Source organism: Artemia sp. Qi Xiang Cuo, chromosome 4, assembly GCF_049724085.1.
Source record: "Artemia sp. Qi Xiang Cuo chromosome 4, ASM4972408v1, whole genome shotgun sequence".
NCBI classification, from domain to species: Eukaryota; Metazoa; Arthropoda; class Branchiopoda; order Anostraca; family Artemiidae; genus Artemia; species Artemia sp. Qi Xiang Cuo.
This window is the reverse complement of record NC_142797.1, coordinates 44181671-44201154: the sequence shown is the minus strand read 5'-3', so window position 1 is coordinate 44201154 and position 19484 is coordinate 44181671. Positions and strand designations below refer to the sequence as shown.

Below are 19484 nucleotides of genomic sequence, written 5' to 3'. Positions count from 1 at the left end.
CATATAGATATCATTCTCATTTTGAATTTGTAAAATACTAAATGTGAATTGCTTATGTTTTAAGTGTGGTTTATGTCATTCTAAGACATGTAAAAAAATTTTAAAAAAAAGTTGAATCCCTTTCTAAGTCCAAAAAACTCAGTCCAAAAAAAGTGCTACTACAAATGTTATTTTTCTAATAGTAAAAGTCACGATAAAATATCTATGTCATTCTCATTTTGAAGTTGGAAAATATTAAATGTGAATGTTTCTTGTTTTAAGTATGTTTCATGTCATTCTAAGACATGTAAAAAAAAGTTGAAAAAATTACCATGTTAGAAAAAAATAAAAAAATTTAAAAAAACTTCAAAAAAAGTAAAAATTAGGGGGATGGGACCAAAAAGTTGGAGGCACGGGGCCCCTTGGAGGTTGGGGAGAGAGGGTCCTTGGAGGTTGAGGTCCTTGGTGGTTAGGGTCATTGGTGGTTGCAGTCCTTGATGGTTCAAATCCATAATCATCTCACTAGTTGATTTCTAATTATTTCTAAGGATTGTTGTGAATTTCTGTATTAAAATTATTTTCTTAGCTTCTACAACTTTATTGGTTTCAACTTTTTAGCATACTCTAATGCTAAAGCATATTTTATATTGAGAACACTGCTCAATTGATACTTGTATATTATACAGAACACAGTCGAGAAGTAAAGCTAGGTCAAGTCACAAGGTCATCTTGACCCTTACGACTCTATTAGTTTTAACTTTTAGCATACTCCAATGTTAAAGCATATTTTTTATCGGCAACACCGCTCGATTGTTTTTTCTGGATTATACAGAACACAGCCAAGAAGTAAAACTAAGTCAAGTCCCATGATCACCTTGTCAGCAGTAACCGTTTCCATAGATTGATACGTATGATTTCATTCTAAAATTTATGTCAAGTTGCTTGAGACTTACCCTCCTCTCAGACTTACCTTAACTGGTAAGCACTTTTAGCTCTTTTTGCCACTTTCATTCTAACCAACTAAAACAACTTCAACCCTATTATTCATATCCTCATTAAGGACATTCAGAGCAGAGTTATACAAATAGAATACCTATTCGCCAATAGAGTTAGCTTTATGCAAATTATATAACTCGTTGATATCTCTAATGCTGTATGCAATCAATAAACCTAAGTAAGAATCTATTACACGCTCAGCTAGGCTCTAAACCTCAGAAACGTGTCTGGCAGGTAAATCTGTCTTTGTAACTTTAATCCAGAAATGGGTGTTGCCTCAGAAACCTGTCAGACAGGTCTTGCCCCGTTGAAACTGTACATAAATTCTTGTCCCCGGCGCGGTACTAGATGGCTCACTACTAATCTGCAACGATTATTGACAATGTATTTTTCCGTTCAATTGACTTGAATCAGATTTTTTCTGATGTGATCAGGTTTTTGGGTCTGATCATCTTCCACTCTCAGCTACAATTTATTTTAGTATTAAGCGACTACAGAAAAAAAACTAAAATTTCGGCTGACGAAAAAAGAAAATCCCCTAAAGTTTTCAGAGGAAGTGAATGTAATAGACTGGAGTCGATTATTTGTAGAGAAAGAAAGCTCTACTAAAGCACTGGATTGTCTGATGAAAGTCATTAAACCTACTTATGAAAGGACGTGTCCAGTAAAAGTTTTTAAATCAAAGAAGCTAGTTTCCCATAAACCAAGGATAACTGAGGAGATAATATACCAAATAGAATTAAGAAATCGTCTTTATGAAACATATTTGGATTCTCGCTTTAAGATAGATCTTAAAGCGAGTAATGCTTAGATTGAATATGAAAATCAAGCTTAAAACGAAAAAAAAAATTTTCTATTGCAGTACAGATGAAATTTAAAACGAACAGAAATTAAATAAACAATCAATGTAAACAAACATACAATAGATATTAATGTAAATGAATAAATAAATCTTAAAACGAGTGAAACTGAAATTGAATATGCAAATCAAGCATGAAACGAACAAAAATCCCTGGAAACAAGAGTTTGGGTATTGCCTCCTTCTCTCACTGTAAAAGTCTAAAACCTAAAACGTCATTGGCGTTTTAATGAAAACCAGCTTTTACTGAAAAATTTCAACTGATGAGCTTTCAGCAATTAATATCATTATTCATCAAATATTCAGCTTAATTGATTAGTTTTTTCTAAAGTTGTTCAAGACAAATATAGTTTCACTATTGACAAGAGTTTGGATACTACCCCCTTCCTTAACTGTAAATAAAAACCAAAAGCCTACTGCGTCATTGGCGCTTGACTGAAAGCGAATTATATTACAAATATTTTCTTTTCCATGTCTTACAGCATTGAAAATTAAAATAAAATTAGAGTGAAATAAATTCTTGAACTGATTTTCGGAAAACTTCCAACAACTAATATCGTATATGTCAAATATTCAATTTGATGTTGTTTATACTTTCCAAGACTGTTCAAGCCGCATATAGATATCAGAAAAGCGCCAATGACGCATTAGGTTTTAGACTTTTACAGTAAGAGAAGGAGGCGATACCCAAGCCCTTTTTTGTAGTGATTTTCGTTCGTTTCAAGCTTGATTTGCATATTTAATTTAATTTTCACTCTTTTTAAGTTTTATTTATTCCTTTACATTAATATCTATTGAATGTTTGTTTACATTGATTGTTTGTTTAATTTCTTTTCATTTATACTTCAATAGCAAAATATTTTTTTTCATTTTAAGCTTGATTTTCATATTCAATCTAAGCATTACTTACTATAAGATCTATTTATTCATTTAAATTATTACTTGTTCTATATTTTTTCCTATGTTTTTTTATTTAATTTCTGTTCGTTTTTGGTTTCATTTATTCTTTAATAGTAATTTCTGGTCTTTTGAGTTGAATTTTAACAGGTATTTGTATCTGCTGAGCTTAAGTTAAAATGGCCTTTACTTTTCTTTGGAAAACTTATTTTCCAGAGTTTTTTTTTAAATTGATTTTTTTTTATTTATGATTGCAAAAAGTATCAAGTGTTTAAAAATTCCTTATTTCAAAATCAGACTTTAAAAAAAATCAAATCTTTATCAAAGTATCAAAACTGGTATCAAAGTAATAATATCAAAGTGAAAAAAGTTTGTTCCCTTTGAAATGAGCCCCCTTTGAAGTTTATTCGACGAACCCTACTATATAAAGTGCGTCTGGGAAAAAAATGAATGGAGTGTCGGGGGGGGCTAGCTGCCCTCCGATCTCTTTTGACTCTTAAAAGTGAATTAGAATTTTTAATTGCCAATCGAATGACTCTTCTGTGAAGTTTATACGGGCATCCCTTCCAAAATAACCATATGTGCCCCCAGGGCATAACTTACCACGTCTATTCTTGGGCCCTGAGGGGCTGTGTCCACACCGGAGTTTTGTTATCTGAACAAAATTTTTATCGGATGCATTTAGGCCGTGGAGGGGGGGATACTTGCCCTCCAATTTCTGTTTACTCTTAAAAAGAGACCGAGAACTTTCAATTTCCAATCAATGAGCCCTCTCCGAAGTTTATACAAGCATCCTTTCCATAAGAACGATATATGCCCCCAGAGCACCACTTACAACGCCTGCCTCCGGGCCATGGGAGGGTTGCATCGACACAGGAGTTTTTCTTATATGACCTTTGAATTATTTTTAATAAAATGGCTATTTTAAAATTTTCATCGGATAGGCTTGGCGAAAAAAGGGTGTATGTGGAGGGGGTGCGGCACTAGTTGCTCTCGAATATCTCTTGACTCTTTAAAAGTGGACTAGAACTTTCAATTTCCAATCAAATGAGTCCTCTCTGAAGTTTATACGAGCATCCCTTTCATAAGAACCATACACGTCTCCAGGACAACACTTACAACGCCTGCTCCCCGGGCCCGGGGGGGTTGTGTTGACACCGGAGTTTTTATTATCTAATTTTTTGACAATTTGTTAAAAAACTGGCTATCTCAAAATTTATAGCAGATGGGTTTGGGGAAAAAAAGGCATGGAGGGGGAGTCTATTTGCACTTAAATCTCTTGACTCTTAAAAAGTGAACTAGAACTTTCAATTTCCAATTAAATGAGCCCTATATGAAGTTTATAAGAACATCCCTTTTATAAGAATCATACATGCCCTTAGGCCACAACTTAGAACGCCTTCTCCTGGGCCCTGGGGGGTTTTATTGACTTCAGAGTTTTTCTTATCCGACCTTTGAACTTTTTTTTAACAAAATTATTATCTCAAAATTTTCATCAGATGGGTTTGGGAAAAGGCGTGGGGGGGGGCTAGTTGCCCTCGGATCTCTTTTGACTATTAAAAATTAAATTCGAACTTTCAATTTCCAATAAAATTAGCCCTCTTTAAAGTTTATACGATTATCCCTTTCATAAGAACCAAATATACCCCAGGGCATAGCTTACAACGCCTGCCCCCCGGCCCTGGGGGGTTTTGTCGACACCTGAGTTTTTGGTATCTGACTTTTGAACAATTTTTAACTGAACGGTTATCTCGAAATTTTTATCGGATGCATTCGGGAAAAAAAGGGACTAGTGGGGTAGTGGGTTAGTTGCAATCTAACCTCTTTTGCCTCTCAAAAACGGAACTAGAACTTTCAATTTCCAATGAAATTAGCGTTCTCTGAAGTTTTTATAAGCATCCCTTCCATAAGAACCATATAGGCCCCCAGGGCATAAGTTACAACGCCTGCCTCCGGGTCCTGGGCGGGGGGCTGTGTCGACACCGAAGTTTTGTAATATGATCTTTGATCTATTTTTAACAAAATAACTATGTCAAAATTTTTATCTGATGTATTTGGGAAAAAAGGGCGTGGGGAGGGGCTGGCTACCCTCCAATGTCTTTTGAGCTTAAAAAGTGAACTAGAATTTTCAATTTCCAATCCAATGAACCCTCTCGCAAGTTTATACGAGTATTCTGTCCATAAGAAACATATATGCCCCAGGGCATAATTTATAACCCTTGCCCTGAAGACCTTGGAGGTGGGAGTGCCATGTTCAAAGATATAATTTCCAGAGCTTTCAACTACGTTGAACAAAATGGTTATCTCAAAATTTTATTTGATGTGTTTGAGGAAATGCTGGGCATGGAAGGGGTGTTAGCTGCCTTCCAATCACTTTCGACTATTAAAAAGGACACTAGCCATTTAAATTTCCAATCGAATGAGCCCTTTTTGAAGTTTGTACAAGAAAGCTTTCTATAAAAACCTTATGTTCCTCCAGGGCGTAAGTTACAACCCTTGCCCTGAGTACTGTGGGGGGGGTTCATCCTCAAAGATTTGATTTTCAGAATTTTCAACCACGTTGAACAAAAGGGCTATCTCAAAATTTTGATTGGATTTGGTTGGGGAAAAGGTGGGCGTGAGAGGGGGGTTAGTTGCTGTCCAATCACTTTCGATTTTTAAAGGGCACTAGCCCTTTGAATTTCCAATCGAATGAGCCTTTTTTGAAGTTTTTACGACAAATCTGTCTACAAAAAGCTTATATGCCCCCAGGGCATAACTTACAGCCCTTGCCCTGAGAGCTGTGGGGGAGTGTCCTACTCAAAAACATAATTTTTATCTGGAAATCAATTACGTAGGACAAAATAGCTATCTAAAAAAATTTTGATTGGATGTGTTTGGGGAAATGGTGGGCGGTGAAGGGGTGTTCGTTACCTTCCAATCCTTTTTGACCCTTAAATGGGCACTAGAACTCTCGACTTCCAATCGAATGATCCCCCTTTGAAGTTTTTACGACGACCCCTTCCATATGAAGTGCCTCTGGGGAAAAATAATAGTAATAATAAATAAATAATAAAACATTAGAGCTGTATGGTCGTTATTAAAGACAACGCTATAGCGTTGCCTCTGATTCTCAAAGAAAAGAAATCTGGTGAATTGTCTAAGGAAAAAGACAATGTCTGGTTATTATGGAAATAAGTTGAAGGAAAGTAAAGGTAATATGAAAGAAACTTGGAATATTTTAATTGAGATCATTGGGGGTAAGGGTAAAGAGACCACGGCAGATATTAATTTGGAGGGATGTAACCGTGGTGATTCAACAGAAATTGTGAATAAGTTTGCTAATTTCTTCTTGAATATTGGCTCCGAGGTGCAATCTAGCGTTAGCAATAAATATAATGAAATGAACTACAATACTATTAATGACGTCCGTGTTAAAACATTAAGTATGGAATTTCAGCCGTGCACGAGTGAAGAAGTGCGTAAAGTTGTGCAGTCACTTAATTCTAATTCTGCCGGTGTTGATGGTTTGTCCCTTCGAGATCTTAAAGTGATTTTAAGATATATTCTTCCCTGTCTAGTTTTTATCGTTAATCTTTCCCTAGAAAAGAAAAGTTTTCCGGTGCAGTTTAATATGGCCAAGATCCTTCCACTTCACAAAGGTGGTCGCAAAGCACATATAAGAAACTGGAGACCCATATTAATTCTACCTATCTTTTCAAAGATACTGGATAAAGTGGTACATACACTGCTCTCTTCAGATGAATAGGCTTTGAGTCAGACGCAGTTTGGGTTACGTAATGGTCATTCCACGACGCACGCCTTACAGCACTTGGTTCAAAGTGTTAACTGTGCATTAAATTCAGGTAACGTACCTATGTCTATTTTCACTGACATTAGAAAAGCGTTTGAAACGTTTGACTACCAAGTGCTGCTTCATCGAACGAGAAGTCTTGGAATAACTGGAGTTTGTCTAAGATGGTTTGAGAGCTATCTTTAAGGTAGGTCCCTTAATATCGTTTTAGATAATGTAGTCTCATCGTCTTTTCCTGCGAAGTGTGGTATACGTCAGGGCTCTGTGCTATGCCCTTTACTCTATCTAGTTTACGTGGACATGATGCAATTTTATCTGCAGATGTATGCATTACTTCTTTGGCGGATGACACTGCGCCAACATTTCTTGCAAAACCAGTTGATGATTTAACAGCAAAAGCTAATAATGGCCTAGGACACGTCTTGCGGATGACAGATTGCCAAAGATTGTCTTTAGCAGCCAACCATCTAGGGCCAAACGAAAAACAGATTTCCTGAATTGGGTGGAAGGTATTGTAAGGAAAGATTTAAGGGGTATAGGAACTTCTTGGGACGGTGCATGGAGGAAGGCTTTGAATAGATTGAGATGGAGGAGGAGCGTCCGTAGATATTTTACCCTCGGGCCACTTGGTGCTGCAGAGAGTTATTATTATTATTAGTAGTAGTAGTAGTAGTGGTGGTGTTTTATGGGTAAAATATGAGATCCTAGGGACACTTAGCCCCCCTGAAGGAAATAAGTTTGGTCTAAGGATACGGGTCTCAAAGCAGATACTTTCATTTTCATACATTTTGTCTGCTCTTCCTCTTTTTTATTTCTCCTGATCTGTCCTGATCTCCCCACCCCAGCCCCCCAAAAAATATTTGCACGTAGCAGGGGCCGTTACCATTTACTTTGGAGACCATGGAGATAAAACACCAAAACTACTTACCTTTGAAAAGGATCCCCATTGGGTAATTTGAAGTCCAAAGTTTTAACAATGAGTTTAATTGCCTATAAAAAGAAGGCAAAGTTAGACTTTTTTATCTTATCTCTTAATCTAAACTAAGAACCAAATTATGTCAGAAACATTTAAATTCGCATGGTATCTTTAAACAATACATTTAAATTCTGTCACGTTTCTTAATTAAAGAAGCAAAGAGTGTACTTCGCAATATCCAAATTCCGATTAGGAAATAAAGCGTTTGTATTTCAATTCTAGAATATATTATGCAAAACATATCTTTATACGATGATTTCAACTACAGATCCAACATTCTTTATTCTAGTCTTCAAGTTTACGTGGATGTTTTGATTTGGTATCCATACAGACTTCCTTGCTGAAATGGTGAAAATTTGGAGCAAGAACACATTTTGGCAGGTAATTACTTTTGGTCTTCAAAAACACTACTAGAGAGAGAGAAAGGGTTTTAGTAAAGAAATAAAACAAATTAACACTAAACCCGGAAGTTTATAAAACTTGAATGGGTAGACATCACCCTTTACAAAACCCTACATATACAATCATTACCAGCCATCCTTACTTCCCCCTCGCAGAAAACATTCACAAAATATTCACAAACTAACTGGATATCGAAGATACAAAATTTAAAATCATTTTCAACTCTGTTTCCTTGTCACCCACCAAAAAAAAAAAAAAAAAAAAAAAAAAAAAAAAAAAAAAATACTCGAGAGAAAATGGGCTCAGCAGGGATTAAAATCAGTATGCAGACATACAGTGTACTTTAAGTTTACTGCGAAGTTCATGCAGCTCATTAACTATCGAAACAACCTGAGGTAATGCTTCCCACATCTGAGGACCAACATGTCTTATGGAAAAAATGGATCGCTTTGTAATTCCTGAGGTCGCCGAACTAGCGGCGATGCTTTAGTCGATTAATTATGGAAATTAACACCAATTATAAACATTTCTCTAAAACACTAAGGAAATAACGCACGTCTATATTTAAACATAAAAACATTATAAAAACGGAATAGACCAGCAATCGGTAATACATTCACTTGAACAGACATATACACCGGCGAACCAGACATATTACGGTTATCTTCAGAGAAGCGCCAAAGCGTCAAAGGATAAGTTGTGCATATATGTGCACTTGATTTGTCGAAACTGTTCGAAAGTTTTATTCATCCACAAGCCCTTTATCTTTTATACGAGTTTGGTATCAGTGCCTCTATTATTTTGGTATTAAAGCTTTGGTATCTTGATTCTTATGTAAGATCGAAATCAAACTGTCAGATTTTCGGAAATGAACCTGTTTTCCTTGGAGTTACACAGGGAGGGGTGCTCTCTCCATATATTTTCAGAGCTTGTTTATCTAGTGTTCTTTCGAAGATGCCCTTTACCTGTTTTACTGTGCTTTCAGACGTGTCTCGGACGTGATATACCGACGATTTGCTACTTAATAGTAATCTAAAGTAGTAGGTCTAAAGTTGGTTCGAAAGTAAAGTCAAAAAGTCGGTCTAAAGTACACAGTATAAATAAGAAGAAAATCTGACACTAAAATTGAAAAAACGAAAAATTAAACACTAAAATTAGAAAAAAAATAAAACATGAAACACTAAAATTGAAAAAAAATTAAACACTAAATTTGCAAAAACAAAAAAGAATACGAATGTTGGAATGCTCGAGTGTCCGTATGTCAGAACTCCGAATATCAGAGTGTCCGAGTTGCCGAGTTAATCTAGAGTAACCTAGCTTAAAAGCGCTAAATCTAACCTAAGTTCAAAGCTGTAAACCTAACCTAGTTTAAAAGCTGTAAATCTAACCTAGATTAAAAGCGGTAAGAGTTTCTTAACCCAACTAACCTGACTTAAAAGTGAGTAGTAAGGCCATATAAGATTGAAAAGGGACAAGGAAACCTACGCCTGAGGCATGGATATGTGTGTGTATTTTCAAGTAATTGGGTTACCAGGGTTAGTTGCCTATTACAATGAACTCTACATGGGTTGGCGTACGGGTTTTCTATTATGAGACTCATTTTTTGTGTGTCAGTCGGTTAAAGAAAGCTTGGTGGTTAGTCAATATAATAACTTGATTGTTCGGTTTTTTAAAAAAACATGCCACTCTATAATGTACTCGATTAGAAAAACCTGATATAATGACCGTACACTGCATCCCAATTTTCATTATGTTTTAAGACATTGTTTATAGTACACCATATATTTTTAACTTTTGAAAACAATGGATTTGTCAATTTTCAATGTGAATACACTTTTCATTCTTTTATTTCCCTAAAAAAAAATTAAAGAAAAACGTTTTACTAGTAAATTCAAATTTCAGAGGGACTTAGCCCCCCCCTCCCCTCCAACAATACAAAATCTTAAGAATATGACGACTATATTAGATAGAAATGTCAAAGCACGCTTTTTTCTATTATGTAAATAAAATATCTCCACCATAGGTATGTTTACAAGTTTTAATTGTTTTGAAAAACAGTTTTTTATCATTCGGAAACAAGCTTTTTCCTAACATGACGTATTTTTCTGCTTTGAATGAAAAGCTTGCGTGTTACAAAGAGTGTGAGAGTTTTTTTTTTTGGGAGGGGGTTAAATTTCACAGGCTCTTGCTATAAACGGGGTTTGTCTAATTCCGATGCCACGGCGGATGACTTTGGGAAAAAATTAGCGTGGGAGGGGGCCTAGTTTCCCTCTATTTTTTTTTTTTTTTGGGTTACTTAAAAAGGACATTAGAACTTTTAATTTCCGTTCGAATGAGCCTCCAGATAGGAGCTTTTAACTTCTGTAGTAGGGCTCTCTGATGATGTGATTTTCATTAAAGTCCTATGAGTTTTAGAGGGTGTTTTCCCCCTTTTTCGAAAACAAGGCAAATTTTTCTCAGGCGCGTAACTTTTGACCGGTATAGCTAAACTTGATGAAACTGATATATTTGAAATCATAAGGATTCGCTCTTTACGCTAAAGTTGTGAGACAAGGTCAAACTTTAGCGTAAAGAGCGAGGCGTTGTGGAGGGGACAGTCTCTTTCGTATAGGGAATAATTTCTGTTCGTTTTAAGTTTTAATGTCACTCCTTACTTTCAGTTTTAAAAAACTTGTTTTTTTTTATTTAATTTCTGATAGTTTTTTAGTTAATGCAGCTTTTTTTGCACAAAAATTTTACTTTACTTTTGCTAAATGGATGTCTTTACAAATTAACTTACGTAACTAACTTCTATATTCCTGTATTTTTCTTTTGGCAAAAAAATACAAAGTTGCAGATTTTTGCAGATATGAGCTTGAAAGCTATGTAATAGAGTTTTCTGATACGCTGAACCTGATAGTGTCATTTTCATTAAAATTCATTCACTTGTAGGGGGTGTTTCCCTCCTCTTAAAAAAAAAAAATCGGGTAAATTTTTCTCAGGGTCGTACCCTTTGATGAGTTATAGTAAACTTAATAAAATTTATATATATTTAGAATCAGCATTATAAATACATTCTCTTGATACATTTATTAACATCAAAATTCCGTTTTTAAAAGTTTGGATTACTATTGAGCCGTGTCGCTTGTTTTTTTTTATTGTTATTTTTTATATTAATCATATTTTATTAAGTCTATGAGGGGGAGGGTTCTCCCCATATTAAAAAACACGCACATTGCATTAAAAGTCTAAAAAAAAAAATTTTGATTCACAACCCCCCCTGAATCACACAGGCCGTTTTTAATTAGAATAGATAGCTCTTTTGAAAGCATTAAAAAAAATTGTGGTGTAAAGAGCTATGTATTGACTTGGGAGAGAACCCCCTCGAATAAATTATAGTTTCTGTTCATTTTTATTTGTCAGTGCGATATAAATATAAGAAGCACCTAAATGAGTACAAGACAAGAGGAGGAGGAGGGCAGAATATGAAAGATTAACCAATAATAAGTAAAAATGGAAGATTGGGTTGTTTTTTTCATTATAAATTTTGCCTTTTTTTTCAGTGAAGTTGATAAATGCAATAAACACAATTTTGTACATAAAACGAGATGGAGTAATGCAGTATTAATGCAAGCCGCAAGACTCTCAATTACCAAATATGCTGGTAGAATTACACACGATCTGGACCAGCCAACGACCACCCAACTTATAGTACCAGGGCCATCTCACACCAGTGTTAGCTCCACTCAAGCTTGAATGAAGTTGTAAAGGTAATGGGCTGTTTCTCATAATGCCTCAGCCTCATCCGATCAAGACCTTGAGCTTGACCTTCTTCATGTTTTACCAAGGATTTTAGATTTGAAAGCCCAGTCAGAATATGTCAGTATATGAACAATTTTTTCTTTTCCTATTTTCTAAAATAAGGTAAATTTTCTCAGGCATCTTAGTTTTGCTGAGTAAAACTTAAATTTGTTTCTAAACTATTCCATAATAATCCTATTTCATTTTCTTTCATTAACCAAATTAGCAGTATATAATGGAATGCTTATAACACTGGAATAGTTTATCATGCATTTCTAAAAAAACCCTTACCTTGTAACTTCTCTCTTCTAACCTAGACGTTTTTCTAATGCAATAATCCAATAATCCTTTAACCAAACTAACTATATATTCGCTATTTCACAAACATACAATTCGCTATTTCAAAGCTGAAAACCATACTTACGCTGGGGTTTGTTTTGCAGTAAGTTTGTATATACATCTAATGGATGTCAAAATCTCGCATCGTTGTATCTGAATTATATTCCGCTCGACATGTCTCATTTGAAGTTTAAGTAATGTTCTTGTGAGAAGATGTGTATTATCGATAAGATATATTAAAACATAGGAAGAAGGTTTTTAATAATCTCCAATTATGTCTTCACAGTGTTGTCAAGAAAAATTATTTGGGGCGAACTCATTTCATTGAAACACTTAGGGATATTTTGAAAGGTGTTTTCGAGAATGAATTTGAGGCTGTTCTATTTGAACAGTGTTGTGAAGTCCGATATCCTAACTTGACTGGGTATCGATCCTCCTAACTCGAAGGAAGCTCCCGGCTCCCATGGGTCCTCCCAGAGGGGGGCTCTAAAAAGGACCATCAAGCATTTTAAGTGTATTTTAATTATTAATATGGATGGAGAAAAAAAAGTTCTTCTCTCTCTTACAATGATTTATTTAGTCCAGGTCAACTATATCCACAACTTCAAACAAAACCGTGGCCAAAAGACAGAGGAAAATTTGGATTGTTGAGAGTTATACCACCACCCGCCAACGTATGGGATTCTCGTCCATTAACCGAAGCGATGAGCAAGTGTTCATACAGCATACCACTTAAATTTATCGAGGATTCAATATCATTGAGAGTTATATTGAGGAGGGTCAAGCACTACAATTAGACCCATGTTATGCATTTTTATTATAAAAATATTCTGAACATAACCATTAGTTTTTTTATTATTATCTTGTTCTAATTTACCCTTCTAAGAATAAGACCACATTTTCATGACTAAAACAATATATATTTTTTTAAAATGTTCAATTGTCATAATGAAAGACATATAGCAATGTAACTTTTTTTTTCTTCTTCTTTTAATTGTTCAGGTGGTGGGACAATGACAATGAGAAATTGACATAGTTTATTAACTTTATAAAAATAATGGTTATTTTACATAAGAAATAAAACTTTTTTTTCTATAGATTAATGATATAGCACCACCACCGACACCGTTGGGTGATGAAGCAAGTTTATTTACTGGACCAATTTTGTCACCACCACCGGAGTTCAGCGATGAACCTACACTAGTTCTAGAGAATTTGGAGTGGCATAGTGGGTTCCTTAATGATGTTTTTGGGGAAATGGCTAGTCTAGATGACTTAACCTGTGATATTGACATGCTTGAGGATCCGGAGTGGACAGATAGTCTTATGCGTGAACATTTAGGTGATGCTACTAGTGCATCTAAACCGGGTCCTCATAATGAAATTCCATCACAGGACAATACAGGCTGGATCGCGCAATTTTCCCCAGACACCTTGGAATAAGTACTGGGGGACCTCATACCACATCCACCAAAAGTTATTGAACAGACCAGACTGGGCGTTGTGGTGTTATTGACAAGTTTCTATCACCCGCAACCATTCAACTTAATGATATAGATAGTAGTAGCAATACAACAGCAATAGTATCCCCTCTTCTGTATTTTTTTCTCTCCAACTCTGCCTTGCACCACACAGTAGTGTAAAGTACCAAATTCAGTGACCCCTTAAATTCGTTCGTGTCGGGGTGTCTAATAACACATTACCTGGCCATTCTACATTCCTATAGTGATAAGAGTCGAACCATTCTTGAACAACAACGGGGGCTTTGGGGGGTGAGGGTCAGTGTAAAATCATCAATAGCACTCAAAATATTTTTTTTAAATGAAAGTGCGGGTGAGATGTATTCGAAATACTTGCACACAGAGATGTTGGCAATGCACCCGCATTTATAAAATTATGGGGAGTTTTTTCTAAATTGGGATAATAGTATTCAAAGTATGTGGGAAAATTAACACGTGGGGGGTAGTGGATCTGCGGTTTTATTTATTGAAAGTTTGAATGTTAATATTTATAGGTTTAAACTGGATTTAATTGTAAGAGGTGGCCATAAGGAGAGGGGTATAGAATTAAAATACCATTCAGATTTAGAGGGGTGTCGAGGGATACAACGAATCTATTTCGATACGAGGCTACAGTGCTTCAAGTATGCATTTTTAATTGCAGCATACATACCTCCTCGCAATAATGCCACTAAGAAGAAGTTGGATAAAATGGCAGTTAATGGTAGGGAGGGTTCAAAGTTCCCCAAAGTAAATTTTAATTGTTTAAATGGTCAATATCCCGTGACACTAAAAGGAATAGATATTTTTGAGTGGGCTAATGTACATTTAAAGATTGGTGTCACAGTGTTACAGTATGAACCAGAATTTGAGAAGAGGGTCAAGCGTTCCGATAAGAAGGGTGTATTATTTCCAGTGCGGGCTCCTTCAATTGAATCAGTAGAACAATGGGTGTGGCTTCTATACACCCCACCCACAGACTCCGATTCAATTGGTCATTTCAATCCGATTACGGATATTAGTACTGTATTCTCGAAAATACCTATGACATCCTGAGAAAGGATCGTGTGTATGATATAAAAGTTATACCATTCGATTGGACTATGAATGGGTTGGGCTATGTCGACTATGAATGGGTTGAAGCACTTAAATATAGTGAGTTTCCACATACCAAATTGAAATACACTGAATATGATAATATGGGAGATTTGTGTCATACAAACAATAGAAAAATCTAATATAGCAGGAATTTTAAATTCCCTTTTAACTATTCATTGGAACAAGATAGGATTTACATTACCTCACCTGTTGACACTAAAACAATTGTTCTCGATCATAATTTGCGAGATAAGCCTGACTTTACACGGAATATAATCAAAGGGGAAAATGTTGGCATCTTTTACGGGACCGGTCAAGTTATTTTTGCCAATTATCTACGTGATTTTGCCTCAGACTTTTGCATATTTATCCATGCATCCTTTGTGGAAACACCAAGAGTTGGTAATTCAAATGTCCCCCTCCTAAGTGTTCTTGAGAGAAAAAAAACTCATTAACTTGTTCATCACTATAATATAAAGCATCTTCAGTATGTTCCTGTAAACACTTCGTATTTGGAACTCTTTCAGTTAACACTAAGAAGTGAATTGGGTGGTTCTCTAGCAGTAACAAAAGGGTTATCAGTGATTGCATGTCATTTTCGACCCATTGTCAACGACAGTACAATCCCCTAAAATGAACAATAGGAGAATTCCATTTGTCTGTCCCGATATCAACTGTTATGTTGGTGATTTGAGTCCACATCAAATAGTCAATGGATTGGACTACTACAAGGGGCGTACTACATAGTCTAGCTATGGTCTTGGTAGCTGGTTTGCTAGGCTGTTTCGTTCTGAACTACCCCTTGCCAGACAATACCTTGTGCCTGCTGCATCAAATTTTACTGCCTCAGCACTACAGGACTGGAGGTCGGGCAAGAATTTTAAGGAGAGTGTTAAGGAAAATATTAGATCATCAGCAAGAGCCGTTGGTGAGCAATTAAAATCTCGACAAAATGGGGAGTGATTGAAAAGGATGCGTTCGCATCATTCACTCATCAGTCTCCACCCAGGCAGGAAGCAAAGGACATCAACAAGGACTTTGAGGAATAAAACAAGGAAGCCTAATAAGCAGAAGAAGAAGAAAAAAAAGATTGTTAGATCAAAGAAGAATTTCTTCTCTTAGGATGACCTATCTCCCTAACAATGAAGCATATCCATTTATCAGTTCCTCATTGAATCTATTCAATGCTGAAAATGCTGATTCCAGTGTCAAGTATTGTTACTATGAACAATTTTATTCCCAACAACCCCTCTCGGAAAATATAAACTTTCAAATATTTTCCAATAAAGACTATTTCATTGATTTTTCGTCAACATTTATTGATTTAAATGTTGTGGTGAAGAAAAAGTCAGATAATACAACTCCAAATGCCGGCGATGGTCTCTCCTATGAAAACTGTATTCTACACAACCTATTCAAACAAATTAATGTATTGATTAATGGGACATTGGTGAGCACTAGCAATAATTTATCAAACTATGCAAGCTACATACAATTTATGATGATGACACCAAAGGCTTACAAGGAGTTGAGAGGACAATCATTAGGCTATGAATATCGGTCAGGTGTTGATACTGACGGTGAGTTGACTACTGCAGTGACCCAGGAGTATCATCTAGTTGGAAAATTAAATCATGAGATATTCAACATATCCCAATGGCTACCCCCCAATGTTAAGATTGACATAAAGCTACAGATGGCCCCATCAAATTTCATTTTGAGAAAAACACTTCCTGCAGCACCCGATGCAAATGTCATTATCACATCAACAATTCTCCACGTCCGAAAACAACAGGTTATGAGGTCTGTTGCATTGGCAGTGGAAAAGCTAAGAGCCAATGGCAACAACATTAAACTTCTCGTTCCCCATACGATCACCAATCAACGTCACATTGTCACTGGCTCTCATAGCTATTGCGATTCATCATTTATCAATGGAGAAATCCCATCAAAATTGGCTTTGGGGTTTTTGAAGAATAGCAGTGCCGTTGGATCCTTGACTAAATTCCCCCACGATTTTCTTTTTATCGGTCTATCTAGCCTTGTGTGCAAAGTAAATGGTATTCCACAGTACACTTTATCATTTGACAACAAATCCTATAGAACTCTGTACGAGTTGACTATGCAATCTCTAGATCATGATTCTCAACTATTTGAAAATGGAATAACCGATTCAATGTTTTCAAAAAATTACGGGGTTATTATTTTGGATTTGTCTGGCACACAGGGTATGACCATAGTACGAAAAGGGAATGTACTTTTAGAGTGTGCATTTTTCAAGGCTCTGACCGAGAGTATCACGCTAATATCACTGAGTCAATTTGACACCTATTGGGAGATCACCCCCCGACGGCAGTGTTCTACTAGACCTAGCACCATGAACACAAACCAAATAATCAACGTATTTAGTATGGATCCATACATGTCCCGGTACAAGTCCTATTGCATACCTTCGGACTTCATTGAAAAATTCCAAGTGTTAACAATACCCTAATCATTGTTAATAGCAGTCCATCGACTTTGAAGACCGGTCATTGGCTATGCATCCTTCAAACAGCGAAGAATATTGAATTTTTTGACCCTCTTGGTCTATCGTATAAATTCTACGTACGAGACATCAGCAACTTTATCGACAGCAGGGGGAAAATCATTAATCAAAATCAAAGAAGAGTATAGTATTTAACGACTAAGACATGTTGCTTTCATGCACTACTCTTTTTCATGTTCAGATGTCGTGGCTCCACCTACAAGCAGTTTCTCAACATCTACGTTGACTTACCTCGATTGAGCGACTTTCTTGTGGAGAATATACTTACAAGTGTATTTAATATTCATTTTAGTGCCCTAATAATAAAATGTTATAAAGATTTATGTTAAATTGTTTATTAATAAAAAAAAAATTATATACATGATAAAACGACTTTTCTACTCTTTAGATTTCATCCACTACTAGGTATTTGTCGACAACAACTAGTGCAGGTAGATTATCTGAATTCACAGTGTACTGATCCTGATGTAGTGCAATGTCAGGGTCATATTTTCTACAGTAGAGTTTGACTTCACAGTCGATGATGCTTTTTTCATTCAATCTATAGAATCCAACTGTTTCAATTTGATTATTTGAACCAATTTCAAAAACAATGACATCAAGTGTCGAATCACATTCTGTCACAGCCAAATAAAAATAATTGTGCTTATAATCATAACACCCAATGTCTTCACAACTATGAAGAAGAAATCATATTATTTTGTTGTTCAAATAGTTGAATTGTTGACCCGGTTCCTCCTCCCAGAACAATCTAAAACCACGACGATACCAATCTCGTAGCAATAAACTAAAATCACGGTTAGGATTCTTTCCAATCATACCGGGATATGAACTCTCCCACTGCTAACATTTATCATAATGACAATTGAAGCATAGGTGGCCTCTAGGATGAGAGTCAAACACCTCTTCAAGACAGAAAATACAACCTCTAATTTTTACAGCATTTCCTCTATGCAATTTACATGGGTTGCATAATCTACACTTTTCATCATACTCCTCAATCATTGTTCAATTCTCACATGATGATGACCAACTGTCCAGTGAGTACATACATAACGGACATGTATGGAACATTTTGTCATGTGTTAACACTCTCACTACCACAATGAAACTGAGCTAGCAACAACAAAAATTGTCTGAGATAGAGAGAGAGAGAGAGGAGTAAATCATCCTTGAGCACCATCTTTCTCATGAAAAAAGTCCTAAATTTCTAAACTAATGTTTAAAAGCATATCCACAATATTATTTTGCCGCATCGTGATCAATATATCAATAAATTGTGTAAATGCATTTGGAACACGACGTAGAAGATTCATACAGTAGTGTAATAATGGAGAATCAGTTTTCATTATATCAACAAGCATTCCCCTAGAAAATATACTACTTTTAATGGATAGCTAAAGAAAAACGTTATCAAGAATCAATTGGTTTTAACTAATAAGAAGATTCCTCATGATTTGCTCTTTAAAGAATATATACATTTTTTACAGCCACAACTCTCTCTCACAAACATCATCAGAGTAACCAGAATTTCTTTTGTTCTGTAGAAAATATAAGCTAGTCTACTATAGAAAGAAAAAATACCATTTATTTAGAAACATTTTTTATGGAACATAATTACCATAAAAATATTAACTGATGACTTTTTTTCTCATCAGTATATTTTGATATGACATCTAATGCTGACCGAAGTTAATTTATATGGAGAATATTCACTTTTCCAGCAAAACATAGTTGCCCCTCCTGCTTAAACTTGCTTAATGATATCACGTATCTCGCATACATAATATCCCATTCAAGGCATAGTCTACATCCAGCGGTTATTTCCACAGCTACATTGTGTACTCGCATATGGTTGCTGCTGCTGCTGATGTCGGTTCCATCATTAATCTCCAATAATGTAAATGCACCAATCATTTTTTCTCCGCAAATGTCCTCTCAAATAAAGTATTCTCTCTCGTAATTCAATTCTCTTACTAATAAGAATTACAATTAAAATTACTCCTTATATCCGAATCCAACTACCAATCAAGTTAGTGTGACCGCCGCTCTCTCTCTGTTTGTCCTCCAAAAAATGGGTGTTATCACAGAAAACCCGTCTGGTTAGGTAAGTATTGTTCATTATAATAGGTGACTGACCGGTGGTAACCCAATGTACCGGTTAAACTACACACATATCCATGCCTCAGGCGTAGGTTTCCTTGTCCCTTTTCAATCTTATATGGCCTTACTACTAAAGGGATAAAGCTAATCTAGATTAAAAGAGGAAGAACCCCTGTAGGTCTGGAAAGTTTAAAGAAAGACAGAAGTTATTCGAA

The 19484-nt window shown here is 35.7% G+C and overlaps 1 protein-coding gene across 1 annotated transcript in view; it reads left to right on the top strand.

Moving 5' to 3' along the window:
- Nucleotides 1–7787: 7787 nt before the first annotated feature.
- Nucleotides 7788–19484, top strand: part of LOC148953148 (facilitated trehalose transporter Tret1-like) — a 93488-nt gene continuing 81791 nt past the window's right edge. Inside the window, exon 1 of the mRNA XM_089087546.1 lies at nt 7788–7881. Within this exon, the coding sequence (XP_088943672.1) occupies nt 7846–7881 (36 nt within the window). The 5' untranslated portion in view covers nt 7788–7845. The remainder of the gene's footprint in view (nt 7882–19484) is intronic.